The 16,471-nt window shown below is 32.5% G+C and overlaps 1 protein-coding gene across 3 annotated transcripts in view; it reads left to right on the plus strand.

Moving 5' to 3' along the window:
- Positions 1-7,936, plus strand: part of LOC118187976 (insulin-induced gene 2 protein-like) — an 87,252-nt gene extending 79,316 nt beyond the window's left edge. For all 3 annotated transcript variants that reach the window (XM_085810803.1, XM_085810802.1, XM_085810801.1), the window contains one exon: positions 1,273-7,936. In XM_085810803.1, coding sequence (XP_085666929.1) covers positions 1,273-1,314 — 42 coding nt within the window. In that variant the 3' untranslated portion in view covers positions 1,315-7,936. The remainder of the gene's footprint in view (positions 1-1,272) is intronic.
- The last annotated feature ends 8,535 nt before the right edge of the window (positions 7,937-16,471 follow it).

Here is a 16,471-nt window from a genome sequence, read left to right on the forward strand (position 1 = left end):
ATGAAAGATTGAGTACATCGAGATGAAATACTACATTTAGTAAGGAATTATAAGCCGAATAAAATAAAAACATCTGCCCTGAAGATAAAAATAGTGCTGACAGATCAACTTCTAGTTCATTGAGCGCCTCGTCGTCCCCCCCCCTTCCCCGCAGAACAGCGTGAAATTGATTAACATATTTCGAAATGATTAGAAAACCAAAGGATATGCCTTTATCCACTTTTTGCAGCAATTCCACTTTTTGTTTGATGGACATCGAATTATGCTTTCACTTTGTAGATCCTTTGGTAGCTCTAGAATCAGAAATTCTTTTTGACATAATCAAAAGTTCAAGCTTACTTTTATAAAATTGCTCTAACAGTCTGCAAAAAATAATAAGCCGGATCTAATTAGAAGATTAAGGAACAACGCAATCTGCAACATTAACTGAAATATATAATTTTAGCTTAGTTTATACCATCTGTTATACATTAAACGCGTTTGAGTAAACGTATTATGCGCATGTATGGACGCATATGTGCATGCGTGAAGGTATTATGCGTTGACGCATGCGCACAAAGTTTGTAGCTTTGAGGTCCGGATTATGGACGTCCGAATTAAAGACTTTTGACTGTAATTCCTTTTCATGACTTGTATCCTTAGTGTACTTTATCATGCTTAAATAATTCAATCAGATCTATCGTATGTGCCTGACTAAGTCATAGAGAAGAGAAGGGCATTCATTAGCTGCATAACTACCATTTAATCATTTAAATTTATATGTTACTGATTTCTTCTAGTCTCATTGATTGACAAAAATGGCTTGTTATTTATAGCTGTAAATTTCTTTGTTTACATTTCTAAGTTATTTATCATTTCTCAGTAATTTCGTGTACCACATTTTGAATATTTTTTCATTTACGTTAGTAAGTACTAAAAACATGACACTTTTGCTGCTGCTCTGACAATGCTTTCCAGTTTAACGTTCCAGTCTTTGTACAAAAGTGGACTTTACAATGCTGAATTAATTTAGCTTATTACATTTTTTTCCTAGTTTATTTTGTAGAGCATTTTCATATAAAATCATTGTTAAACAAGATTTAGGCAGAGAGTTGTTGTTTGCAAATGCAAATACTTATTCTGGAAACCTATATTAAACATTATTAATTTGTGAAAGAGGGCAAATTATGAATTTCATGCAAGCAACAGTTCATAACTTTTTTTGGGGGGGGGGATAAAACGTAAATAAATTGTTATTTTTAGTATAAGTTTGTATGTTTTTGTTTCTTCTAGAATGACTTTGCAGAGAGTGAAAATAAGTCTCATGCAGAATGAAAATTTAGAAACATGAAGCTTTTATTCTTTCCTCCCAACACCCAAGAACATAACATCATAAAGGATAGTCAAGAGAAAGAAGTCGGTATTTTAAGAGTATGCAGATTAGAATAAAAAGTTACTAGTATTCTGTAGATTTCAGATAAAATCTGCTGCTTTGAAAAAAAAAAAGAAAAAAAAAAAAAAAAAAAAAAAAAAACCCATTTCTAGAATATTCACAGTTTATGATAGTTAAATTCATAATTTATGTATTCATTTCCTGATTCACAAATGCTTTTTACCAGTCCTTGATGAACATAAAATGCTTCAAGAAAACTTTTGTGCCCCATTTTTTAGGATATCAGATCTATAGATATGCGATGAGGATTTAGGTTTAGAGATTAAGCCCTTTTACTGCAGTATTAAGTTAGTGTGTTTATTCTGATTTAGAGCTAATTTTCTAGAATATGACACACACAAAAGCCATCTGTGTAACTCGGGCATAAAGGAAAATGTTGCTACTCTAAGAAAGCTAATGACTGAAAACTCTCATAGCTCCTTTATTCATATTAAGGACATTCTATAGATTGCTCAGGGAATGTCAGCTCAATTAATCTGAATTAGCTTGATTTCATGAAGCAGTTTTTAAGTTTGTTCCATCTTTCTGTTAACCAGTAGAAAAAGAATTGTATGTCCTGGTATATTAATATTAAATAGCATAATAATGGAAAAAGTCTCAAGTGTTTTGGAAATCATTATTATTGGTAAAATGTGAATGAGATACAATAATGGTAAAGTGATAATTGTTTGGTAAATGGTTTGAATTTTCTTTTGAGAACTGCATTTGTATCGCAACACTGTTCCATTTTGTTTTGTGAAAAAGGAATTGAGACAAAAATAATTTTTATCATCAAATGAAGCTGTAGCAGCTTTTGAATAAAGTGTAAACAGTATCAAGTGAGCCCAGTTATTTGGCTGTTTTAAAAAATAGTGTCAGCAAATAGAAACTTGAATAAAATGTTGTAGGGAGAACAACATTTTATGCAAATGTTGTAATAATTCAATATCTTTCCTTTTGACATGGTATCTTAAAAGTTTTTAACCTGATACAAAGTCCTGCTTCCAGTTTCTAAAAGGGGATACAGAATGCAATTATAAAATTCTTCAATATGAAATACAATTTTTAGTTTTATTTCTGTAATTTCTTATTAATATATATGTGTGTGTGTATCTTTTTTGGAGGGGGGAGTTTAGATTTTTACAACTGCAGCTTATCACATGAATAATATTTAACAGTCTTTAATTATAATGTTATTCTTACTCAAAGAGTCTTAAAATCAGTGTCAAAAAGTAGCAAATTTTCAATTATTACCATTGTATTTTAAAATAAATCGTGCACTACTTTATTCTTTTTAAGTTCATTGAAACATAAATTTGTTTTGTTTTCTTCCATTCTTTCAAGTGATCTTTTAAATATCTTTTATATATTTTCAGTATTTTTTCTGTTGTAAATTATTTTATTTTAAATTGTAATCTGTGATTGTTTACTATGATGCTGTTTCAGCACTTTTAAAGTGCTTCAATTTGCCTATATTCTGTAGGCTTTAAAAATATAGTGATATGTATCCATCTTTGGTTTGTGACAAATAAGGCAAACCTTCTCTACAATTTGAAAGTGTGATAACAGTTTATTTATGGAAGCTTCATAATTTGTGTCCTATGGCAGCGTTTCCCAAAGTGTGGGTCACGATCCGGCACACGGGTCACAGAAAAATTCAGCTGGGTCATGACAAAAATTCTAGAAACATAAAAATCTATAACATTTTGCTCCAAATTTAATATTTTTCAAAACTTTTTCAAGTACTGCAGGTTTTATATACTGCAGATTCACCGTTTCCTACCGGACCGTTTAAATTCGGATGCTCTAATTGGCTGCTTTTGATTCGTCATTCAGTACCTTCTCTACATGCGCCGTAAACTCACATGTATCAAAACAAGGTTATGTTTGAATTTTTGTTACCTATTTTATTTGACAATAATTATTATTACCTATTATTAATAGCAACTTCATATTGGTAAGTAATATAAATATGTTTTCTTATTAATCATTAATAGTAAAATTCTTTTTGTTAAAGCTTTCAACATTTTTAAAATGGATAAATGGTTAATCAAGAAAACCACAGATTTAAATGATGATGATCAAACAAGCACGAGCAAAGCTGAACATCATGAACATAAAGAAACTGTGCCTGAAGCACCTAAAGCAGATGTACAGCACCAAAATAACAAGCGTAAAGCTACTTGGTCTCGCAACTATGAGACAAATATTTATGCTTTGGGTTCATTGCCGGTGGCAGTCAAAATAATTTGCCGCTATGTTTTATTTGCAATGAGCAACTTTCAAATGAAAGTATGAAACCGTCAAAGTTGAAATGGCATTTAAACACACTCCATTCGGACTACTCTGATAAGCCAATGAACTTTTTTACTGATAAGAAAAATAAATTGATTGCTGCTCAAAAGAGAGAGAGAGAGGAGGGGGGGGGAAGAAAGAAAGAAGAAAAATACACTCTTACCTCACCAGTCAAATAAAAACCTGACTTTGACATTTTTTGAAATTTCCAAATTAATAGCTGAAGCTGGGTATCCTCATAGTACTGGAGAAAAATTAATATTTCCCGCTTTGAAAATTGTCGCAAATAATTTATGACGAATAAAGGAAAAATGTTTATGTTTGGAGATACCATTATCAAATAATACAGTTAAACGGAAAATTGATGATTGCGGAAAACATTTAGAAGAAGAACTAGTTGCTCAAGTAAAGAAGAGCAAGTTTTTTCCCCTTGCAAATAGATGAAAGCACAGATATCAAGAATAATGCAAATATGTGTTTTATCAGATATATTGACAAAGACACCATACAAGAAAATATTTTGTTTTGTAAAAGGCTACTAACAAGAACGACCTCAATTTTTAAGGCTACCAATAATTTTGTCACTAGTCACGATATTGATTGGATGAAGTGTATTGGGCTAAGTAAGCATGTGCAATGGCAGGCCTTCATAAAGGTTTGTTTAACCTTTTCGTGGGCCGTGGGAAGATTACTTCCCACCTACATGATCCTGGGAAATACACCTGTGGGAAGCGCAAAACCCACTATAATATATTGGCTTTGGTATTATAACGTTGGGAACTCTAATTCCCACTTCAGTATTGTGTTGCCATGTGTGTTCAATCGATTGAAAACAGAATTACCACATTTGTTTTGAAAGTTCGAACGCGTTGTGTGAGATCTGTTCCACTAAGACACCTGTTTTGATTTGACATTTGCATTACTATACGATTCTGCTACAAATGTAAGTAAAACACTGTTTTTATTATAATAACGTTCTCTTATTTTGTATATTTCTGCAAGAACTATCTAATATTGAATAATAAATAATGGTTGGAAAGTGAAAATGCTATTGCATTGTGTATAAAAGCCACGAGCAATAGGTAGGTTGGAAAAATTAGAATATTTTTCAAAATACATTTGAAAATATCATTCAATTCTACTGAGAAAGAAAAGGATTATTTTGGCATGATTTTTACCGAGGAAATTTTACTGAATATTGTTGACGAAACTCATATGCAAAGCAGCCTAAGAAAAGGAAGAGATTGGGTCATACCACAAAAGACATTATCCTGAACTGGAAAGAAATCACATCAGAAAAATTGAAAGCATGGGTAGGTATGCATATACTCATGGGTAAACATCAATTGCCTGAACTGAAAAACTACTGCACAGACCCTATTCTCAATGTTCAATCAGGAGCAAGAATAATAATCGCAAAGAGGTTCAAAAAAGTAACTGAGATTTTACATGTAAACGATAACAGCACAAATCCATGTGGGCAACTTGGGCATGATAAACTCGATAAAGTCAGACCAATCCTCTCACAGCTCAATGATTCCATACCTAAAGTCTACGAAACTTCGTCAACATTATGAATAGATGAATGTATGATAGCTTTCAAAGGGAGAATTTCATTGAAGCAGTATATGCCAATGAAGCCTATAAAAAGAGGTTACAAGGTGTGGTGTTTAGCAGACTCTGACTGGATATATTGAAAAATTTGAAATTTATTGTGGAAAAGAAACTTCTGATAATAAGGGTAAAATATTGAGCTTAGGGGAAACAAACTAAACTAACGGAAGATGTGAAACAGACAGGTCATCTTATAGCCTATGATAACTATTTGACATCTTTTAGGCTCGCAAAAAGTCTACTTATAAATGGTCTGTCTTCTGTGGGGACTGTGAGGCCGCAAAGGAAGGATCTTCTACCAATGCTGAAGGCTAATAACAAACTACAAAGAGGGGAATCAGTGTTCCTAACTTAGGAAGGCGTTGCTGCAATAAAGTGGATGGACAAAAAGGCTGTTACATTGTTGACTACTGCACACAATTCAGCGAATATTACATCTGTAAATCGTACACAAAAGGATGGTACTAAAACAGAAGTGCCTTGCCCTAAAGCTGTAGCAGTATATAATGATATCATGGGAGGGGTTGATTACTTCAATCAAAGAAAAGATACCAAATAGGAAGAAGATCTGTAGAATGGTGGCATCGTATTTTTGATTTTCTTATTGATCTTGGCATTGTAAATAGTTTTATACTGTGGCAAGTAAACAAGAGAAACAGAAGTTTAGACCAGCTAACATTCTGTATAGCATTAGCTCGTCAACTAATAGACGGATATTCCTCGAAAAAGGAAAGGCCGTCCTGCTAGCTTCCAAACAAAAAGGTGTGCAGTTCTGGATGATATACGCTTAGCCAATGTGGGAAATCATATGCCAAAGATGCTTTCCAACTATAGATGATGTAAGAAATGTAGCTCAAAGGCCCAAGAAAAGAGGACCCGCTATATGTGTGCATTATGTGATGTACCCTTGTGCATTGCAACATGTTTCTCATCTTTTCACGGCAAATAATCGCCTTTAAATTGAATTTTCTCTATGACCATAAAATGTCCCGTACTTCCCACCCCTAGAATTTAAATGTAAACAAAAAAATTTGGCAAAATAAAATACATTTCCTTAAATGCTATTGTTTAGTTGATAATAAAACATAAAAAAACGGGAGAAATTCAAAAGAGAAATAAATGGCCCACGAAAGGGTTAAACAAATTCAAGAATTAGCAATTAATTGTGTATGAGTGCACTGCAGTATCCGTAGTATCCGTAAACAAACGTTGGCAGTAAAACAAATGCCTTTAAATTTAAACATGACTTTGGAAGAATGTGTAAAGTTTGTAAAGTACATAAAGTCTTGTCCATTAAATAGCAGACTTTTTATCGAATTATGCAAGGAAATAGGGAGTGATCATAAACACCTCCTTTTGTATTGTAATTCATGATGGCTTTCAAAAGAAAATATTTTTAAAATGTGTGTTTAAGCTAAAAGACGAAGCTTTGGTATTTCTGAATGAACACCCACCATCTAAAAAAATGCTATTTTTCTATTTAAGGATAGATTCCATGATTTCGAGTGGTTAATAAAAGTAGCTTACTTGTGTGACATAGTTGCTACATTCAATGAATTGAATTTAAATTTGCAAGGATTTTTGGTTTAAATATTTTCAAAGTATCAGAAAAAGTCGCTGCAATAATTAAAAAAATGACTCTGTTGAAACAACGACTTTCAAAAGGAAATTTTAAATCTTTTGAAATATTACATGAATTTGTTGAAACCCATTCAAACTACAATGAAGAAGATGTGCATCTTGAAACACTATCAGTTTCAATTCAAGAACATCTTTTGGAGCTAATAAATAGTTTTAAAGACTACTTTCCGGATATTCCTTCAAATAATATGTGGATTAAAGATCCTTTTCCTGTGGATATTGAAAAGGAAGAAATGCTTAATCTTAGTGAACAAGAAGTTGATAATTTAATTGAAATTTCATGCGACACCGATCTTAGAAAAGTGTTTGAAACTGTACCACTAATTAATTTTTGGTTGCGCTGTCAAAAGGAATATCCAATCGTAAGCGAAAAAGCGATACAATTTTTAATGCCTTTTATCACCACTTATACGTGTGAAATTGCATTCTCAGCCTTGGTGTACTTAAAAAATAAGTATCGAAACAGATTGGATGTCAAACCTAATTTGAGAATAAAATTAACATCATTAAGTCCTAATTTGAAATTACTATGTGATGAAAAACAACATCATCCTTCGCACTAAGATCAAAATATGTAAAACAAAATTTACTTTAAGTTTTAAATGAAGATAATGGATTGTCTTTAGTTACTTATGTTTTTGTTATATAATTATTTTTCAATTTTTGTGTATGAAATAAACAAACAAATAACTTGAATTTTGATTTTTATTAAAAAATAAAATTTGTTTTGTAAAAAAATGTTTTTTATAAGGTGAGTCGCGAAAAAATTTAAAATCTCGTATCGAACCGCAGACAAAAAAATTTGGGAAACGCTGTACTGTGGTGTTGAAAGAGCATTTTCAGTTTGTGTTCATGTATATAACCCCATTGTCATATATTTTATTTTGTGAAACTTTTATATTTATGCCATATTTAGGTCATTTATTTTACTGTATGTAGTTATATAATAAATTTTTTACTGATTTTGTTTTGAAATTTTATGAATTATAATATTTTGGCATCCCTTGAAAATATAGTTTTATACATTCTTTTATGGCCATTCATATGCATTATTTTGAAGTTGCACTTTTCTACAAAGTCATAATTTGTGATAATCAAGATTTGTAGTAAAATGATTATCACAAACTATTTATAATTGAGTCTGTATTAAACATTTAGTTACACTAATGTTAGTTGCATTTTGTGTTGTACATTTCCCACTACTAGGACATAAATTAAGATGCTTAAAATGTTTCAAGATCTATATTAGAATTATAATTCAAACTAATTAAATACTAGATCTGAGATGCTATGAAAGTTTTAAGTTTCGGGAAAATGTACAATTTTATTCTAATGATCAGATCTATGTTTTTGAACTTAAAATTATGTTGCATCTATTACATCTTAATCTGCCTGAAATATGAACATTATACATATTGGCATCTAACATGTGAAATATAAATACTATAGGACCTTTAAAAAAAGCAAGTTTGGTATATAAAAGCTATTTATTTTATGCTAAGTATGTACATTTACAGTTACTAACCGCAATCGATCAAGAACTTATTTATGTGTGTGTGTGTGTGCGTGTGTGTGAAAATCGGAAGATATTGAAGGAGAAAGAAACTATGAGAGCTCGGAGAGGGAAGCCAATAAATATACAGTATAATGTCCGAAATTCAGACATTCAATATCCAGACCAGCAACGTTTTGCAAAATGAGAGGATTATGCATGCATTATAGACATTTTTTTTTTTTCTCTTAATATAGCGTGTGGAGAGTCCTGATCTTAATTTCACTTTCGACACTAAACAAAATACCTCCATGTTGAGTAAACACAATCATTTATTAGCAAAAATCTATATGATAAGTATTTGGCTCAATGGCCACTTTATTGTTCGGCATGCATATCAAAGCATTCTGGCAGTTTATTAGGCCCTTTTTCAAATTTTGCTTACGTATGCTGTCCCAGAAGAAAGGAAAGAAGACTCAAGATAAATTAATATTTAAAGTTTAATTTAAGCAATGCAGTGCATAAAATGACTATAAATATATTTCTACAATTTAATTATAAAAAAAATCTATTGAAAATTTTTAGTTAAAAATTTAACAAATCAATAAAAAGAATTTTTTTTCCACTTCATGACTAGTCCATTACCTTGACATTATTCTCCCCCAATTAGTTTGTAAATCTGCCTAAAGGGGACAGTACATGTTCAATGTAGTCAAACTTAGCTTGACTAGTTTATCTATATCACTGAATATGTACTGCCCCTTTTAGATAGATTTATAAACTAATTTTGGATTAAATAATCTCAAGGTAATGGACTTGACATGAAATGGAAGACAAATTATTTTTCTGTTGATTTGTTAAAGAAGAAAAAATTCTGTAATTAATTTTTATCATGAATATAACACACTAATAGGAACAAAGGATTTAAATTTGTGACTATCTATCTTTATGGATTTCTTAAACTTTCAACCTGGTGTTGGCAGCAGAAACTCCTTCATCAATTTGTTGCAGGATGGGGGACACGCCTTCTTCGATTTGTTGTTTGACAGAAGAAACTCTTTCTTAAATGAATCCAACTTTATTTTCAATCGTCTTTTTCCTTTTTTCCGAGGCCCCGAATTTGTTTTCTATTACACAGGTAATTTCTCTTTTCATTTCTTCCCGGCCTGTGTCAATCTTTTCTTGAACTGATTTGACGACCCTTTCCTTCCATCTTCCTTAAACAGCTTCCATCTCTTCCTTAACAGGTTCTTGGCTCGCTTGCATGTCTTTTTGGCCTCCCTTCTTCACTTGTTTAAATGCAGCAAAGACTGCCACAAGCTGTTGCTCATTCATCGGTTTTGTAACTGGCATTCCCCACTTCTGACACCAAAAACTGTTCCATGCGAATCGGTTCATAATAGATTGAATGCACACGGAATTGATGATAGCTTGGTAAAATCTATTTTAGCAAAAGGAACACTTCACTGTTCTGGAATTTTCAACAAAATTACTCGTGCGACTCTGCAGAGTTTCAAAAGATACAATCACATATTACACTTCACACTACTATGAATGTTTAACACAACGCAATGCAAAATCACATCTAAAGAGCGGATATCATAATACTCTGAATTCAGATTTGAACTAATAAAAACTTAGAAACCGATGCTCTCTCCGTTCTTATATAGTTTTCATTTGGCCACTGAGAAGTCTGTAATAAATTCCATTTCTTGAAATAAATTGAATGCATATACGGTTAAAGTTACATCTAAGGGCCGAATGCGGAACAGTTGCATATAGTGATCAATTACATTTATACAATTACAATATCCATTACAATTATGCAGATACCGGACCGAAATACCGCCAAATGGTTGGTAATTTCTCTCCTGAGACAAAAGTTAGTCGCCGAAACCATGGCCAGCTTGGCGATATCTGGCCAATTTAGCGAGATAGCCATTTGCTCAGTGTTAGATAGACTTGCCCCTGTATTCTTACTTTTCCGGCAAAGCAGCGCCTCCTTAAATTTTTGTGTTAGATTACATAAAAAATATTAAAATTTCACTAAATTATTTATATATGTACAAAATTAGTAACATTATGTAAAGAATGTCTCATTTTAAATTTTTCGAACCAACTATTACTTGCTTGAAACACTGCCTTTGAATCTGCATTTAATATAGTTTTCCAGTTTTCATACAAACTGACAGCATTAGTTTGAATATCGAAAAATTCAAGGGGACATTATTTTGATTTATATCATCAATCCATGATGACGGATATCTTTTCATTTTATCCATCACTATACCATATCTTTTGGAAACAATCCTTGAAGATACATTACCACAGTTTTGAACGTGCTCCTTAATTTTAATCTATAAGGTAATTCTCCTGCCTTCCTAGCGTGTCTTCGTGGTGTAGTGGTTCTGCACGCTGGAGCGGTATTCCAGAGGTCCGTGGTTCGATTCCCGGGGAAGGTGATTGCTCATTTTTCATCTTGCTTGCTTCCAAAAATACCTAATGTCTCTAAAAATCTTATTTTTTGGAAGCGAACTATCATAGGTCTGTTTACATCCTAGAAACTTCCGGCTGAAACTAAGAATTCACCATTTTCAGAACATTTAATTATCTCCATCTCTTTGTTCAAGTTTATGAGTCTGTAATTTCTTTTCCTTCGTATTAGCACTGCAGTTTCTACGCTTCTCATGTTTACCAATTCATAAGGACGACATATTTAAACATGATAAACTGACATTGACGCACACCCTAAATTCAAGACTGAAACTCTTTTGACCTCTTGCTCGGAACAGCACAGTAATGATTAAGATTCCGAGAAGTAGTTACTGTAGGAAGGTAATGTGTGTCTATGATGTATGTTACTTCACCTTTACTCTCGTCATGGCTGCGAACGCTTCCTGCTGACAAGAGTAAGGGGGAAAAAAAAGCATTGCACGAGTGAGCCAAAAAAGGTTAACGGGCAAGCAGATTTTTTCATTATCTACAAAAATTTTTAGAAATGTGCGAATTCTGCGATAATAGAACGTCCTAAAATAGAAAGGATGCGGGATGACATATACACTCTTGTGCAAAATTAAGAGACTGCAAATTAAGTCTGCTTTGGTGGAAAAGTATTGAATCGAAGATAATACTTATGCAAATATTCAGAGTCGAGTACCTAAGTATATATGTGTATGTCTTCGGAGCTGTGATTATGGAGGGGATATAAGGGCACCAGGGGTTTTCGACAATTTGGTGCGCTCGTGCTCTTTCACGAAATTCGTCGTGTTTCTCCAAGACGTGAGTAGCCATGCACTTATGAAGAACAGAATGAGATGAATTTTCGATGAAGAACAGAATGAGATGAATTTTCGGTAGATTGAAAGTAATCCAATTACAGGTCCAGATGGTTAAGGAGCTCAGTGTAACGCCTAGTGTTGTCTTCAGTTTGTAGAAACTGTTTCATGACAGTGGATCCGCATCGAGAAGATCTCGACAAGGTGTACCGAGAACCACAACCACGAATGAGGATCGTTATTTGGAAATTTCAACGCGCCGACACAGGACTGCTATAGCTTCACAGCTGTCACCTGAGCTGTATGTTGCCACTAGAATTCAAGTAGTACGGTCTACAGTTTGTTCGAAGGCTTCATGAGAATATTCAGAAATAAGTATTTTTTAGCAAATACAATCTTTCCCTAAGTGAGCGTTCATCGCTACTTCTGCCGCCATTAATTTTTGGTGACAACACATGATTGCTCCTTTTTTTACCACGTGACCCCAACGCATCCGCAGACATACGGATAGAAGTTGAACATTAGGAGGCACTGACTCCATCCGTACGTCATCCGTCATCACACATCGACCCGATTACAGATGTCAATAAAAGTGAAGTCGCTCGCTGATTGGAGAAACTCATAGGCACCGCAACGCATACGCAGCAGTGGAAACGGGCCTTAATTTTTGAATAAATAATATTGCTGATATAATCATCAGTTGCTAAAAATTTTTAAAGTTTTTTCTGTTCAAATTCAGTAGGAATATTAAACACACATACGCGATGCTATATTTCAGTGATTTGATTTATGACATTGTTGCGTAACATTTTAAGACAAAAAATATTTTAATCATAAAATTCCTATTAACAAATATTTTACAGTAATGTAAGCTTTTAGAAAATTTTCATTTTGCAACAGATCATATGTGAAATTATGCTTACGTTTCTTCAGATATCTACGGTTTAGGAAAGGCATTTTCTTTCTGCGTTTAAAATATCCATTAACTCTTCCCATTTATGTTCTCTTTACTAAATGTGCTATCGAGTTTACCGCTTAATAGCTGCAGATTTTTTCAAAAAATTTCACCATGTACTTGAACGGGTTGGTAATCTTTTTTTGCTACCACCACCCTTAGCGATAAGCACGTGCGAAAAAGCGGTTTTGACAACAAACTACCCGCTTCCCCTGGACCTTACAATTGAACTGCAGTGCTTAACCACCAGGGTGCCTGGGCGCCCTAGCCCTACCCCTCATCGAATAACATGATAAAAGTTTCGAATTATGAGAAATACAACTGAATGTGCTAAATAATTAAATGAGTAAGAGTTTAAATTCATAATTGCTAATAGTTAAATACATATTTTTTACCTTAAGTACCTAATTACTAATCCATACATAATTAACTATTTTTTAACAACTATTTCACAGAAGAATACATGTACACAAAAGAGAACGAGCAAAGAATATGTATCTTTCTTTGCCTCGAGCAATGTAGAGTTGAGACCAAGGAGGTTAGAATAGAAGGAGGGAGGGTTCGCCGTTTCCTTCACTATCGGGGAATGAAACCTCCGCCGAACAAGCGGCGTCCATGTTTGTGACTTCAAAACATTGCATTTCGTCAATGACATGTACGTGTTTCTAAGCTGTTCCGTGCATGTATTTTCCAGTAAAAATATAAAATTTATAATGAAATACTTCGCTATTGTTAGTTTTTTGTTTTAAAGTTATAAAGATGATATTCGTAATTTACTACGTACAGAAAATCATTAAGAAATAGTTCGAAATCTAAATGCATGTGCATAACATTAAAGCCTTTAAAAATAATGTTTCTGCATACTTCAAGAATTTGCTTAGGTTTTATTTTTATTTGTTTAGGGTGTACTTTCCAGTTTTTCCTTTAAGAAGTGATATTTCTGATTTATTTACAATATTGTAATTTATTAAAGAATCATTTAAAATATACTTAACCTGAAATTAATAGCGGATAATTATCTAAAAAAATAATCACAGGTTGCATTTTTTTTAAATGAAAGTTTTAAATAGATTCTTTTCACAACCAACAACCGTATAACAACAAGAAAATAAATATTAATAAAATAAAATAGATTTATATGAATTCAGTGATTTCAGTTTATGCGCGTTTCATATTTATGGTGTTGGTGTATTTAATTATGGCAAAGCACACGAGGGCTATCTGCCTAAAGGGAGGAATGCCTTTCGTGGAGGACTTTCTAAGGGAAACTGGCTCGTATACACGTTACACATGGGGAAAACCACGAAAACGCCTATGCAACCAGCCCGTTCGCGGGATTCGAACCTCAGACCGAACTACCAGTGTTCAGCGTCTTTACCGCTCGGCCGCTGGTGGGCCTTCATATTTATGAATCTTAAAAAACATTGCCTTGAATTAAGCTGAATTACAGAAATATACCTATATATTTGGATACATCTTTCCACACGTTCAGTTGTGTAAATGTTTTACTTACTTATATCGCTATACTGCCCACAAATTCGTAAATTTATGTAAAAAAATTTTAACAACAGAAAAGTTAGTTTATCTTGATCAAATGCACAAATTATATTCTTAACAGTTCAAAAAACTTAAAAATGAATAGTAATTAATACATAAAGAGAAGCATTACTTTATTTAACACCTTTACAATTCATAAAAATAGTAACAATTGGTGTCTTACTTTTCATGAAAATTATCAAACGAATTACATAAAACTTTCAAATTATACAGTTTAAATCCTAGCATACATCATTGTATATTAAGGAACAAAGATGCCAGCTATAAACAGAAACATTAAAATGTATTTAACATATTTTGATTATTATTAAGTCCTTTTTTTCACATCTGGAAATAAAACAACATGACATTGTGATGTTTTTTACCATAGTTATCAAATTACTTAAAAAAAAAAAAATCAATACTAAATAATAAAGTAATCCCAGGAATCTTTTTCGAAATCTGTTTGTGCATCCATATACAACACAAGTTGACATGCTTCAAAAAGAAAAGAAAAGAATATTGCAATTACAGACTTCCTTGCGCAAGTCACAGCGATAACAGGAACATGGCCGCCAAGCTTCACCATTTGAGTTGAACGTTCCCTCCTCCTATTCTAACACAACGACTTCAGGTAGACGCAAGGAGGTTAGAATAGAAGGAGGGAAGGTTCAACTAAAACGGTGAAGCTTGGCGGCCATCTTCCTGTTATCACCGTGACTTGTGCAAGGAAGTCTGTCATTGCAACATTTTTTTCTTTTCCTTTTGAAGCATGTCAGCTTGTGTTGCATATGGATGCACAAATAGATTCTCGAAAAAAATTCCGGGCATTATTTTTCACACGTAAATATTGATTTTCTTTTTTTATGTAATATGACAACTATGTCAAAAATATCACAATGTCATGTTGTTTTCTTTCCAGATGTGAAAAAAAAGAACTTAAATAATCAAAATAGGTTATGTAATATAACTATAATCAAAATATGTTAAATACATTTTAATGTTTCGGTTTATAGCTGGTATCTTCGTTCCTTAAGATACAATTCTATGTGGTAGGATTTCAATTGTATAATTTGAACGTTTTAGTTAATTCGTTTTATAACTTTCATGAAAAGTAAGAAATCAATTGTTACTACTTTTATTAATTGTAAAGGTGTTAAATAAAGCAATGCTTTTCTTTATATATTAATTATTATTCATTTAAGTTAAGATATACTGTTCTGCTGTTAAAATTTTTTTGCATAAACTTACAAATTTCTGGGCAGTATAGTGATAAAAGTAAGTAAAATATTTACACAATTGAACATGTGGAAAGATGTATCCAAAAACTTATATAGGCGTATTTCTGTAATTCAACTTAATTAAAGGCAGTTTCTTTGAGATTAATAAATATGAAATGCGCATAAACTGAAATTATTGAATTCACATAAATCTGTTTTATTTTATTAAGATTTATTTTCTAACCTAAGCAAATCCGTGAAATGTGCAGAAACATCATTTTTTAAAGGCTTTAATATTATGCGCATGCATTTAGATTTCGAACTATTTCTTAATAATTTGCTGTACATAGTAAATTATGGATATCATCATTATGGATATTACTTTAAAACAAAAAGTCAACAATAGCGAGGTATTTCATTATAAATTTAACATATTTTTACTGGAAAATAAATGCAAGGAACAGCTTAGAAACACGTACATGTCACTGCTGTAATGCAATGTTTTGAAGTCACAAACATGGACGCCGCTTGTTCGGTGGAGTTTCATTCCCCGATAGTGGAGGAAACTGCGAACCCTCCCTCCTTCTATTCTAACCTCCTTGGGTAGACGGCTCACCCACAGAGAATTCGTTTGCTAGGCTGTCTCCAACATATACCACGTGACTTATGGTCTTGGCGCTCTTGGGGAGTGATAGCTTAGGCTGTTCATCGCCAGTTTGGCGTGCTTTTGATATGGCAGGTAGTGTTTTTTATTTCTGTCTGCTGGCAGTCGGCAGACAACGACCTCGAACTAGGTTATTCGATTTTTTTACAATTATTTTTAGATATAACTTAACCTCTTTTTTCCTGACTATTTTATCTATATTTTTAATAATCACTTTAAATTATTTGCGCCATTGTTTAATATGTTTAGGTTAAATAATTTTAGGAAGAAAATCTAAAATAAATAATAAAAAATTGAGATGGAAACTTTAATTTTGAATAAAGTTTAAAAATTAATTGCACTTCTGTCATAATATTTGAGAAGGTAAA

The sequence above is a fragment of the Stegodyphus dumicola genome, chromosome 2 (genome assembly GCF_044657685.1).
Source record: "Stegodyphus dumicola isolate Sdum_Otavi_A_Nest chromosome 2, ASM4465768v1".
Taxonomy (NCBI): domain Eukaryota; kingdom Metazoa; phylum Arthropoda; class Arachnida; order Araneae; family Eresidae; genus Stegodyphus; species Stegodyphus dumicola.